This window comes from Pinus tabuliformis, chromosome 6, assembly GCF_031772625.1.
Source record: "Pinus tabuliformis cultivar Carrire ecotype Pingquan chromosome 6, CPIR1, whole genome shotgun sequence".
In the NCBI taxonomy this organism is placed as follows: domain Eukaryota; kingdom Viridiplantae; phylum Streptophyta; class Pinopsida; order Pinales; family Pinaceae; genus Pinus; species Pinus tabuliformis.
The window spans coordinates 397,811,024-397,825,316 of record NC_142292.1 but is presented as its reverse complement, the minus strand read 5'-3'; the positions used below and the strand labels follow the sequence as shown (position 1 = coordinate 397,825,316).

Genomic DNA, 14,293 nt, shown 5'->3' with positions numbered 1-14,293 from the left:
TTCATGGAATACCTAAGAAGATCATATCAGATAGAGACTAGTAATTCGCTTCAAGATTCTGGACTTATATGTAATCAGCCTTAGGAACTCAACTAAATTTAAGTACAACTTATCATCTTGAGACTGATGGGCAAACAAAAAAGGTAAATCAAGTACTAGAAGATATGTTAAGGATGTACGTTATGGATCAACAATCACACTGGGAAAAGTACTTATCCTTAGTCGAATTTGCATACAATAACAATTACCACAGTTCAATCGGAATGCCTCTATTTGAAGCATTATACAACAGACCTTGCAGAACACCGTTAAGTTGGGATAGGTTAAAAAATCGGGTGATAGTAGTACCAAAATTAATCCAGGAGATGGAGGAACAGGAAAAAAAATTAGACAATGGTTAAAAAAAGCAAGGGATAGACAAAAGAGTTATGTTGATGCTTACAGGACAGATAGGAAGTATGAAATAAGAGATCAGGTTTTTATCTGCCTCAAACCAAATAAAAGCATTATCTGATTCGGAAAAGGGACAAAGTTGTCACCCTGATTATCAGACCATTTAAAGTCCTCGAAAAAGTTAGACCTATCACCTATCGTTTTGCATTGCCACCTCATTTGCATAAAGCTCATAATGTATTTCATGTATCTGTATTAAGACATTACATAGCTGACAAATCTCATAACCTCAAATGGAAGGAACTGCAGGTATCGGACGAGGGAACCATTTCGGTCAAACCATTACGTATACTGGAATGTAGAGTTCAACAACTCAGGAACCGTCTGGTAGACCAAGTTAAGGTCTAGTGGGACAAGTATAGCCCCGGATTGGCTACCTGGGAGGATACAAAGATCATATGTCAGAAATACCCAAGCTTGTGTTAAATTTGAGAAACTTAAAGCTATATTTGTATATATTTACTTTACTTTAAATCATATGCTTAAAACTATTTTGAGATGATCACATGTAAAAATGAAAATTTTATGTTACTGGAACATGATATATGTTATTTGTTTAATTCTATTGGTACGTGGATACCGATAAAAAATATGTTATTTAAATTAACAGCGATGAATTATGGATATCAATATGAAGTTTGGTAATTGATTAACCTTGCTATGAAATCTAAATTATGAATTAGGTTATTGATGAGAGAACCATAACTTTATTTCATTTCTGCATATCGACATCATTGATGAAACAGGGTTAAAAGAATGACTACATTTATGAAAGTTAACTTGTAGTTATATGGACTAGATATATAAAGTACACAAAAGTGTTATTGAAATACAATTATGTTGAATATATTGATACATATGTTATAAAGTATGGACAAGTGTTTATATTGCAGATAGTATCGTTACCAAAATGACCATATGATGACGAAAATTTAAGAACAATTAAGTCTCAATAAGGTCCCATGATATGGCATTGACTTTGGTCCCACTAGGAGGAGTGGAGGTATTACCCATCGTTTATCCTCCAAAACCTGGAGTCATGGGAGGGTTGTGCGATCCATGCTCTCCTAGATGTGTGATGGTGACTACCGAATGTCTACTGGGAAGTCAGGTCGACATAGTCAATGGATGATTATAGAGTAGCTTGGGAACCCGACAAGGGCATAACTTGAATATTATAGTTGTAAAATCTTAAAATATTCAAGAAAACAAATTTTAAGTACCCATATCAAACAAATTCAATCGAGAAATACAAACGCTTATGTGATTACACTAATCACTAATATATTATGGAAAACCTAACTTTGGGAAGAAGTTTTTGGAAGGAGGGATGTATGTAATGACCCACCTACAACTATAAATAAAATACGAATATTAGCATACATACGAGACCTCCATACGAGAGTTAAGTATTCATGGACCCACATATATCGCACTATATATAGGCTCGTCACTACAGGAAGAGATATAAATTAAGGTAATGGATTAATTATCGAAATAAATCCCCACCTCACTAGAATATCATATATATATCAAATTAGGAAGGTAATATGTATACCACCTTAAATACCTATATATATATATATATATATATAACTAAAGGAAAATGTTAATTTTAATTTACAAATCATATTTAAAATTAAAATTAATAAATTAATAATATATTTTAATTAAAATTATAAACTAAATAAATCAAATTAATTTATTAAAATAATAATAAATTTTAATTAAATCAAATCCTACGTATTCAAAGTAAAATCCATAAAATCAAATGAGATTTGATTTTTATAAAAAGTTGCATGTAACAAAAATAATGGCGGTGGGCAGAGAAATAAAAAGAGAAGAAAATCTTAAAGAAGCGGGAGGTTGAGAAAGGGAAATTTCTGATTTTTTAGAATCTTACTTACTGAGAGGAAGAGTTCAATTGTTCTTAAGTTTTTGGGCACGGGGGACCAAATTGCATCAATTGAGCCGCACTTTGGCACTGAGTACCTATGTTGTATCCAGTTTGGCTGGATGGTTTTGGTCTTTTGGTAACGGAAGCTAGAATGAGAATAGGAGCAAATTCCGAGGTATCTTCAACCACAATAAACTAGGTAAGTACTAGACAGTGAATCAATGAAATTTTGATGTTATGAATTTTGTTTAAGTTCATAAAATAGTTTCCATATTTTGTTAAAGAAAAATGTATGAGTAAATCAAACCCTTACATTCTTGTTGAATAAATTAGAACCTTACAAGGACAAAGTGCACGATTGAGGAGGAGACTTAGGAATTGCACATTGCACAGGAGTAAGAAGCAGTGGTGAGGGTCCAGTCATTATGACTGCGCAATGCACAGTGACTAAGGGACGGGGAAGCAAAACTGCACAGTTGAGGGAATCAGTGAGGCAAGGGAGGAGGCTTACTCACCATGATTGCGCAGTTCTAGAAGGCAAGAGACAGAGGACTACGCAGTTGAGAAACTCAGTGAGACAGTGAGAAAGGCTTGCTCACTATGATTTTGTAATGCACAGTGGTTGAGGGACTGGAAGAAATAACTGCACAGTTGAAGGAGACAATGATGCAATGAGGAAGGATTTCTCACTGTGATTTCGTAATGCGCAGTTTAGGGAAGATTGAGCCAGGTGATTGCGCAATTGCGCAGGTCAAGGAGACAGTGAGGCATGACTGTTGATTGACACTACGTAGTGCGCAGTGGAAGACTCACTGGGAGAGAGAATTGTGCAGTTTTGAGGGACATGAGGTAGACAGAATGCACTGTGATTGTGCAATGCTCAGTCTTTGGAGGCAGTGATTGTGTAGTGCACAGTTCTAGGTGGCAAGGGTGCTTCAATGTGAGATAATATTGTACAATGCACAGTTCGAAGGGGCAGAAAGATTGGTTGAAGATAGAGCAAGTTGCAAAGACAATGAAAGCTCCAAAAATGGCTAAGTGTGGGATCAATCAGACAAGAGAGAACAAGACATGAAAACAATTCCTCAACGGTGATCTCACACTCAGGTAACATGAACACAAGCCAATAGAATGCACAGTACTCAAAATCCATGTGCATACCTTCAAAAGACAACAAAGTGACACTTATTTCTAAGTGTGATAATTGAAACGTAGCTTTGAGACATTTAGAATACAATTACGACAAGAGTGTCATATGCAACTAGAAACTGCATTGAGTTGTGGGAAGTGTCTAGCGCATATCCTTATGATATATATGATCAGCTAATATATAAGAGTGTGCTAGAGCTAACTCTAGTGATGCGCCAAAGTGTGACACATGCAAGCGTGAAAACAATCAATAGAGATACTTGCGACCATGAGAAAAGGTGAAAACGACACTATTAAAAGCTAAAGAAAGTGAAAGTGGCACATGTTATAGCGAAGATAATGCAAAAGCAACACTTGTGAAAGCGAAAGCAAGTAAAAACGATAGTCGCGAGTGAAAGCGACACTTGCAAAAACAAAGGTGCGCAAAAGCGACAATTGAGAAAACTCATTAGAATGATGATACAATTGCCACTATGAGTGAGGGGCTGTAAAATAATGTTGAGCACTGATTGTTGGCATGGATTGCGCAGTGCATTGCCCCAAGCACTGTCAATAGGGGTTGTGTAATGTTGGTCTACAGAGGTAAACATTGACTAGAGCTTGCAAGAAAGAGGTGCTCTTGCGAATGCTTCGAAAGCTAAGCATGTGTAAGCAAGTGACTTTGACATGAAAATATCAACCAATCACAAAGAAGACATGGACAAATTGAGGTGACAGATAATGAGATCATAAGTAGGCTCCAAAATTCAAGTGCAGGCAAAATTGTGGAGGGTGTTTGTCGCAACGACAACATTGCCTTAGCTAACTCGATCTCCTTCTTATTTCTTTCTCCATCGCATCAACTTGCTCTTATAATGTCTTGTTGGAGCATCAACGACCAAGATCTAATTGTGGTCGATAGCTAAGATCATCTAAGACTTGATCCAAGCCATTTTCTGGAAGTCTCTAGAGCATAAGTCAATATCCTCAATTAATTCCCATTAACTAATCAATTTTCCTAAGTTAGATTTAGGCATTTTTCAGTTATTGATCATTTAACTTAATTTAGTGGTCTCTAGGTGGTTTTTCCCTAAACCTTAAGTCAATGTCCTAAGTCATTTTCTGGAAGTCTCTAGAGCATAAGTCAATCTCCTCAATTAATTCTCATTAATTAATCAATTTTCATAAGTTAGACTTAGGCACTTTTTAATTATTGATCAATTAACTTAATTCAGTGGTCTCTGGGTTTTGGAGATCTCGTGTTCCTTAGCCTCTTAGACACAAATCGAGACTAGAACACTTGTTTGATGCTACCAAAAAGCTAACAAAATGTGCTAATTTTAATCCTGAAAGAAAAAAGGTGCTACCAATAGCACCACTTTTCAATTTGGAGATTGATTTTGGTGTTTTTGATGCAAAAATATGAGATTTTAGAGCTAGAGTTCTCATTTTAAGGCCACAATTATTGTCAAGTTGATACCTATGTTACGTGTTAAATAAGACAGAAAGATATGTCTATGAGACATTAGAAAGTGGTCGCAAAATTAATTAGTAAAACAACATTTTCCTTTAAATATAGATGTTTTTTCAATATAAGTAATCTTGCACTAATACTTGGATGAGACCAGTTTTTATTGTAAACCAAGAATCCACCTAATAAGGACATCATCTCCTAGTCGGTGACCAATTGCATGATTTGGTTAATCATGGATGGGAGAGAATGATTATCTTTTTTCAAAAGCCCGATTGAAGTTACTAATATCAACACAATCAAATATCACCACTCTTTTTACAAATTTAGCCCAAGTTAGCTACCAAGTATATTCCTTACCAAATATACAAATTGATCATCCAAGAGTTATTTCAATTCCTTTCGGATGAGAGGCTCATATACCTTTAACTCATTATTTTCAGATTATACACCTTTAACTCATTGTACATCTAAGCAAATGTGTCTTCAAAGTCTTTGAATAACTTAACATAACATTGTTTAGTATAGCAAATTCCAAGGTTGAACATCTTGGGGTTTTAGTCATTTACCAAATAATCACCTCATGGGTCATAGAGGAGCTTGTGGCCTTTGTATTCATCGGTTTATGAAATCAATCCTTAGATCAAAGAACTTTTTGAGACTAACTACTTGTTTAAAAATCATGTTGGAATGTAATTGGCTTATTTCACCATTGTACATTACATTGTGGTTAGCATGTTCTTCATCATGAACTAAATAGAACCTTTAAATGCCTTTGCATTAGTAAGGAAATGAATGCTTTATGGGTCATCCCTAAACAACTATCAATTCTCCATATTATCAAGGATGGAGGGCCTATCGAACAACTCAACTAAGAACTTGTTTAAATACAAGTCTTTTGAAGGGTACAAAGATGTTGTTATATTGGCTAATGAATTTGCCATCATGTTGTTGACCCAAGGTATAAACTATTGAAGAAAGTGTAACTAGGTTCGGTATTTACAAATGTAATTTTGATCTTTGTACTTGTCAAGAAAAAAAATTATTATTTTTGTAAATTATAAGAATGAGTTTCTTGCTCATTTCATAGGTCTAGGAAAGTCAAAGAGCTCTTCTTCAGCATATATGTAATGTATATGAGTCTACCTAGTGACTAGATTAGCCCTCCAAGACCAAGCACAATCCTCCAAGACAAGCACAAAGAAGTCTGCAAGCAAAATGATAAGGAGAACAATAATGTCAACCTCAAAATATATATATAACTATCATGTCGGCTCAATAAATAGACACAACGTTTCACATTGTAATGTCAGCTTATTTATGGAGATGTGACAACTATAAATACCCCGTTGGAGTCACCACAGGAAACATAGAACTTCGGATTACTCTACAATTGCGGATGGCGCAGTAAGTACAAATCTCAGATGGCACAGTAAGTATAAATATCGGACAAGTGCAGGATTACAAGAATCTCGGATAAGTGCAGGATTGCAAGAATCTCGGACAAGGGTGCAAACATCTCAGATAATTACAGTGGCACAGTGATACAGTCTCATTGTGGTAGAGAAGATCTCGTTGGAAGAAACACACAATCATAACCGTAGTGATAAGGATGATCTTCGAAATCCTACTATACCACACATTGTCTTGGCATGATGGAAGGATCTCACGATAGCACACTATCTCGGCATACATTAAGGTGCAGTCACTATCTCGTTCTTGATGAAGATATACTCACAAAGATCATGATCTCAGTGAAGGAACAGCCTTGATGAGACTGTCATGACATCAGTGAATCTACATGCAGCTCTCCTATACATACTTCAATATGAAGATCTCGTTGATGAAGGCCTCGATGATGGAGCAATAGTGATGATGATCACAACATTAATGAAGAAGAGGATTGGTGTCTTGGTCTTGGAGTGGCCTAGAAGGTCAAGGGTCATGGTCTTGGTATTTATCAATTGGAATCTCTATAAAAAGAATTTTGTGTGGGTTTTCCTCTCCAAGAGGGAGAGGTTTTGGCCCTGGCAGAAAGCCAACATCGTGTGTTTTTGTCTCTTTGTTTTTGGTAGCTATTTGATGAACTAAAGAAGACACACTCTAATAATAACAAGTGAAGATTGAATAAGAAGAATAAGTTGAAACACCTCACAAATAGTTATCATGTAAAGAAAAATCACTCTAACTCTAACTGCCCTAGATTCTTCAACATAAACTAGATATTAAAAGACTAAAAATAATTAATCAAGTCAACAACCCTTTCCCTATATTCCACAAGACATAGAGAATTATAGTGACATTTGTTTCACACTTGTCTAACCACCGCCTTAGAATCGTCAAATACCTATAGATCTTGAACATTCAAATCTCTCGAACTAAGAACAAAGGGATTGGTTTTTGTTAGTTGTTTTTAATTCATGTTGTGATATCAAGGATTATGCCCTCACTTGGCCAAATATTGCTTGTTAAGAAATGAACAAAAATCTTTCACCTTTCCTTTCATTCTTTGTGATGTGATCTTGTTTGCAAAGGTGACTTCATACAATCCAAGTGTACAACTAGAGTTTTGTTAGCAACCCAAGGTGGCTAATGATGAAAATACTTTCCAAATTAAAAAAAGGAAATAAGCTCAAACATGAACACAAATTATCACTATGAGCACTTGCCAGTTTGATAACATTAAGCCCCTATGATCAACACCATCAACTCCTAAGGGAAACCGGAGGAGCTACGAGCTCAAAAAAATTGAAGGGGCCCATATGTGCATATGGGTATGTTGTAGGGCCAACGGGACCTTGATAGTTATGACCTTCTTTGCATTAGTTATTACAAGTCAATTCTTTGAATATGCGTATAAGCTCCATAACCTTAACTCAAGCTTCTCATCATTGAAGCTGCTATCAAACTTGGGTATCCACATCTTCTTTTCTAGTTGGAAATAAATCAATGACACTGGTTTTGGTATTGGGTTCTCCAAAGGAGAAATTTGTAAGAGAGACTCTTGTTTTCGACCTGACTAGCAAAGATCTATTCAAAGGAATTGTTACTGGCTAAGTCATGCATCCACCCTTCCCGTATATTACTTCTTTGAGCCATTTTGAGTTGGATTATTGATGTAAAGTTGGAACTAACATTTTTGAAGCAAATGGATTTTAGTTTTGGACAAAATTCCACAAAGTATTTCATAATTTCATGTAAAGAATTGAAATATGTGATTTATGGCCTATCTGAGGGGTTTTTTGGCGTCAAAGATTGTAATGTAATGTTCATCCCACTTTCACATTGCATAACTTGTTTTAAGCTTTCTAACGTGCTTTATGGTTTATGATTCCAAACTACAGTTGGGAGATATGGCCTCGGCAAGTTAGAGCTCCCTTGACCCCTATATTAAGCAAAAAAAGGTGTTGGATGCTCCCAATGCATAACTTCACAAAGCTAAAGCTTGTTGAAGAGTGTAGATCTAATAGAGGACAAGTGGTGGAAGCCCTCAAGGAGATTAGATCTAGGGTCGTCATTTTACAAATCCTAATGTTGTGAGATCTACTAAGAGTAAAGAATCTTAACCATTGAGTTGACTAGATCATGAGGCCATGATTGCTAGGCTCTAATACTAAGTAAAATGCGGACATTTCCAACCATGCAAGAAGATACTTGCACAAAAGAGAGTGCAAGAGAGCAAGTATGTGAGGAGATTTGTTAGTATTGAACACATGTTGTGTTACCATACATGAAGAACAAAGAAATGTAGGAGAGAGATAAAGTTTGACTATGTTTCTAATAAAAGACATAAAGGAAGGACAATTGGAAGAATATACTAGCAAGCTTCTAAGAATGTACATATAGATATATGCAATCCACAAGAATATAAAACAAAATACAGGCCCATGTATGTGTCTCATTAGTTTTTGATGCCTCGAATTCCCTTTGAAGTGTATCTCCCTCACCTTGTAACTTTTCTTCCTCAACAACTTGCTTAGTCTTTTCTAGCAATAATCTACCATAGGTGGGGGATAGTGGAAAAATGTAGAGGGCAAGGGTAAAGTAGTAGGTTGCCTGAAGGGTTGAAATTTGTATGAGGGTCCTTTGGTGATTATATTCTACTAATCCATTAGGGATATAGATGATTAACATGGAAAAGGGGATAGCATTGATAGGTGTTTAGAGTCACAGAGAATTGCAAATCCAACCTTGGTGAAAATGAACCATTCCAAAATTTTATAGAGGATGCATGCAATGAACAATGATGTTTAGATCACTTACAGTAAAGTCAGACCAAAACGGTTGGAAAATTTAGTAATCCGTCTCGTAGTTCCTTCCTTTTCAAGGCAAGGACTATAAAAATTCAAAATCACAGTTATTTCCCCTTACAACCGAGCATCCTAATAATTGAGGAGGATCCACGTGAGTTGTAACGATCACACTCGCTCGAGCTACAACAAGATATGGAACACTGTAAATTGTACTCAGTGTAGGTCGCCAAAGCTTCTAAAATCAACCGCAGAAGTTGTAGATAGTTAACATGTCGAGAAAGCAGGTACAATACAAGTAGAAAGCCAATGCTTGTGACAGCAGGGACTCTTCCATGCTGCACAAATTGAAATTTTTTCCATGCAATGCTGATAACATCAGTATAAATATCATATTTCACAGCATTTCACCTGGTCTGTTCACTTATATCCAAAGCTTTGCAAGTGTGACAGTTCCACTCAAAATTATTATACTGCAGGCATAGACCTCCTGTCCAAACACTATGAGATACGTATCATGAAAATCTTGAACACATCACGCACGGATGAACAAAACCATTGAAAATGAATTACCAGTAATCTCCACAAGAACATATACCATTCTTGAAATGGTGAAAGCGATTGGCATCTCTTACAATGATTTCTCGCCTTGTGATGGTGGATATGAATTTGATAGAAGTGTGGCAGTCACCACAGACACGAAGGTTCTTGAAAACTTTGACAGACATCCCTGGAGGAGTATTAATGAGCCCAAATACAATGGCCAGCTTCTCACTATGGTGGGTAAGAACGTTTTCCTTTTGCTCTTCCTCTAAATCATGTAGCACAAAATTTGTGTCAGGCATATACCCTACTTCTTTCATCTTCCCAGCTAATCCGTCCAGCATTGCATATATTTCTTCAGTTTGGGGATGTGACCTGTCTCCTACAAGAAATGCATACACCTTCTTTCCAACCTCTATCCAGCTATAACCCGGCTCTTTCTTCAATCCCCTCTCCGTCATCAGTTTTCTCAAATATGACACCTCTCCCCATCTACCAGCTGCAGCATGGATGTTTGATAGCAGCACATAACTTGCAGGGTTTTCAGGATTTAGCTTAAAAACAAATTCTGCTGCAAGTTTCCCTAGCTCCATGTTGTGATGAATGCGGCAGGCACCAAGTAAAGCCTCCCAAACAGCGACATTGGGTTCAAATGGCATTTCTCTGATGAATGTCACTGCCTCGTCTAATTGCCCAGCCCGACCCAGCAGGTCTACCATGCAGGCATAGTGTTCTGCCTTCGGTTCGATGCAATGGTGATGAATCATTGAATTGAAATAATGCCAGCCTTCATCTACTAGACCCGCATGACTGCATGCAGAAAGAATAGTCAAGAAGGTGACGTGGTCCGGCTTTATGCCTGATAACTGCATTTGTTCAAAAAGATGGACGACCTCCTTACCGTTCCCATGATTTCCATATCCTGATATAATGGAAGTCCAGGATATCACATTTCGCTCCGCCATCCAATCAAATAGCAGGCGTGCTTCCTCTACCCTGCCACATTTCATATACATGTTAATGAGGGCATTCCCCAGAGTTACACTCAAATTGTAGATGCTTCTAATTATCTTCCCATGAATTTGCTTGCCGTGTTCCAGGCTAGCTTGACTAGCAAATACTCCCAAAATAGTGGCGAGTGTGAATTCGTCGAGTTCGATTCCTTCCTGTTGCATTTGATAGAAGAATGACAATGCCTCCGTCACCTTACCTTGCTGCGCATATCCTGTTATCATCGTTGTCCATGATACTGCATTCCGTCGCGGCATTTCATCAAATACCTGACGAGCCTCTTCCAAACCTCTGCACTTGGCATACAGGTCCACAAGAGAACTCCCCAAAACAACATGTGAGCCGAACCCACTTTTCATTATGCTGGCATGGACCTGCCTGCCCTGATTCAGTGCCACCAAAACCACGCATGCGCTTACGATACTGGCGAAAGTGAACTCATCTGGCTTCATACCCTGCTGCTGCATCTGATAAAAAAGGTTCAGCGCCTCATTGACATTTGAATGTTGTACATATCCTGCAACCAAGGAGTTCCAGGAAATGACATCTCTTTCAGACATTTTGGCAAACACTTGGCGTGCATCATCAATCTGCCCACATTTAGCATACATATCCATAACTGCATTACAGACTACAACATGGGATTCAAACCCACTTGGAATTATGATAGCATGAAGCTGTTTCCCCTGTTCTCGGCCTGCTAAACTAGCACAAGCTCTGAGAATTGTAGAGAAGGTGAACTGATTAGGCTTCACAGAATCACGTACCATTTGCCGAAGCAGTAGCAGGGCTTCCCCAGCATAGCCCTGCTGAGTATAGCCCGCAATGAGCGCGGTCCATGAAACGACATTCCTTTCACACATTCCGTCAAACACATCGCGTGCACTCTCTATGCTTCGGCATTTTGCATACATGTCAACGAGTGTGTTGCTTAAAATCAAATTACAATCGAGCCCACTTATAATTATAGAGGCATGGATCTTTTTGCCCAATTTGAGATCGCACAGCCGAGTGCATGACCTTAGAACTTCAGTAAGTGAGACATCTTGCAAAATAGGTTTCATCATTCAATGTAGGCTTCATTATTTGCAGCGATTATGTTTGTTTCTGTATTTGTATTGCAAGCTGCAAGCTAAATCAAATATGCATGGCCGAACAAAATTTAGATTTCTGGATACATGGACAGAGTGCTGCTCACGATCGTTCAATTTTCGAAATGGTGAGAGCACAACAGGATTAAATGGCGACCGTGTATGCATTGTTACAGTAAAATGTAAAATTCTAACAGGATTGTCAATAGGTTTAATGATTAAGATGGTGGTTTGCCATTCTATCCACCGGATTTAACTTTCTAGAATTATTAATAGCTGAATTATTAACTGAAACCTTTGGAGGATGTCTCAATAGCTGTAACTGACTTTCTGATAGCAAGCTATTAAATATATATGGAAACTGCTATTCTCCATATAGAAGAATTCAAACAAAGGATGAAGTGGTGACCGTGTATACATTGTTCCAGTCAAATGTAAAATTCAAAATATTCTTCGCAGACTTCCAGACAAGTGTATTATTTTTGTTCATGATTCGATAAACCAAATTATTGAGTTGTAATTTTTTCAATTAAATTTTATTACTTAAATTTTTATTTTCTAAACATTACATGTATATAGTGGTAAAAAACTCCTTGATTGAAAGCCTACTCACCTCATTTCCGGAACACCTTATATCTTCGTAGATACAAAGATATTGTTATATACTTCAAAATAAAACAACTAAGAACTACGATAATGATATTGTTTATTTTTCATGATTATAATATAATCTAATTTTCATTTACAAAGTAGAAAGAGTAAGGTGATTCGGTTTGTATTAATTAAAGATCTAGGTTTATAATATATACATATATATACGAAAATTTGATCAAATTTTTTTAATATAATTAATAAAAAATATATAATTTTTAAACTTTGAGGAACTTTTTTAATAATATGAAACTTAAATGTTGCAAGAATTTTTTTTTAAGTTTTTTTTTATTTGAAAAGTAATATCTAAACCAGGATTATTCTTTATTAATAATAATTTGATTTATGTAATTTGTAGATTTAAATTAATGTCAAGGAATTTTCTAAATTTGCTTTAATTCTTATGGATTAACAAATTATGAAGTTTGGAAATGAATTTTTTAAATTCTCTTTAATTTGTACATAGTAACAAATTATGAAGTTTGGTTTTTTTTATAGACCTTATGAAAATTGGGTTTATGGTTTTTGTATTATTCATCTCACAAATTAAAACATTTTAAGTCTTATCCGACATCTTGTTCCATGTTCGCTTGTAGGGTTATTTTAAAAGTGTTTACAACATGTTTGAGAGTGCTTCATGAGATTTAGAGTACATGGTGTACAATCAACCCTTGCATGCTCTATGATGGATTAGCACATGAGAGGTTGTTTGTGATGAATTGGCATATTGGTGATGGCTTATTTAGTAGTTGCTTAACCTTGGTTGGGTGCTTACTTGGCATTCTTCTTGAAGATGATGGAGTTCCCTTGACAATTTAGTGATGTCCTTCATAATGGCCACATGGAGAGGGTTGTTTTCTTAGAGAACGCTATACTTAGGAGTAGGATCATTTTAGTCTTTGAGGAGAGCATCAGGTTGTAGATAACATAGGGTAGTTTGGATTCTTGTATGGAAGCTTCGAGTTGGCTCCAAAATGCATGGGTTGTGATAGTGTTCATGTAAGCATGACCAATGGATTACATGGCTTATGAGGGTTTATGGAACCTTTGGAGGCTTCTGGGAGGAGTGTTGGACACACCTTATGGAGTGCCCTTGGATTTGGAGCCTTGCTTGTGGAAGATATCACCTTAGAGGTTGATGTGTACCCTTGGGGTGCAGTGCACCACATAAGTATGAGCCTTTAGGTGTTATTATATGTTGTTTGTAACAACATTGGCCTACATATGCAATTTTCACATCCCTTAGTTCTCATATAACTAGAGGAAGGAGAAAGCATTTACATAACATATTATTTACTCACTTGTATTTACTCTTATAATGAGGTGTGACCAGGAAAAGAGAGTATTTTACTTCCTCTCTCCCTCTCTTGACGTTCTAGGGTTTCTTGGTCTTCTTGGAGTGTCCTGGAGCATCTTAGAGTTATCAGGTTAAGGTTTATCCTTTGGATATTGGAGATTAGGGTTTTAAGAGAAAACATTAGGGTGGATTTGTGAAGAAGAAGGGAAGAGGAAGGTGTCTTGTGTTGGTGGTTATGTGGAGAGATTCTTGCACTTGGATCTTCCTGGTTGGTCAAGGGTTTGATAATTTACCCTAGTAAAGGTTTTTTGGATAGTTGGAGTTTTTGTACTAGTCTTGAGAGAAGGAATTATACATTTCTAGTTGTCCACATCTTGTGTCATTTTCATATTTGAAATTCAACTATATATATTCTTTATGATTTTATATTTACAGTTATTTATGTCTTGTTGATTGGACATAAGTAAAAGGGCAATTTGATAAGTGATTTAATTCAAATGA

The 14,293-nt window shown here is 36.5% G+C and overlaps 1 protein-coding gene across 2 annotated transcripts; it reads right to left on the bottom strand.

Moving 5' to 3' along the window:
- Positions 1 to 9,144: 9,144 nt before the first annotated feature.
- LOC149258980 (pentatricopeptide repeat-containing protein At3g49170, chloroplastic-like) lies at positions 9,145 to 12,310 on the bottom strand. 2 transcript variants are annotated; one of them, XM_089417137.1, is made up of 2 exons: positions 11,521 to 11,735; positions 9,145 to 11,270 (listed from the first exon to the last, which is right to left on the bottom strand). In XM_089417137.1, the coding sequence occupies exons 1-2, from the start codon at positions 11,591 to 11,593 to the stop codon at positions 9,769 to 9,771; spliced, it is 1,575 nt and encodes a 524-aa protein (XP_089273263.1). In that variant the 5' UTR covers positions 11,594 to 11,735; the 3' UTR covers positions 9,145 to 9,768. The 2 variants fall into 2 exon arrangements, with proteins under 2 accessions (XP_089273263.1, XP_089273252.1); XM_089417126.1 differs by having other exon boundaries at positions 9,145 to 12,310.
- Positions 12,311 to 14,293: the final 1,983 nt, after the last annotated feature.

What these genes read in the sequence shown, in the direction of transcription:
- LOC149258980 (XM_089417126.1), bottom strand. Translation starts at nt 11,820, where the DNA reads ATGATGAAACCTATTTTGCAAGATGTCTCACTTACTGAAGTTCTAAGG.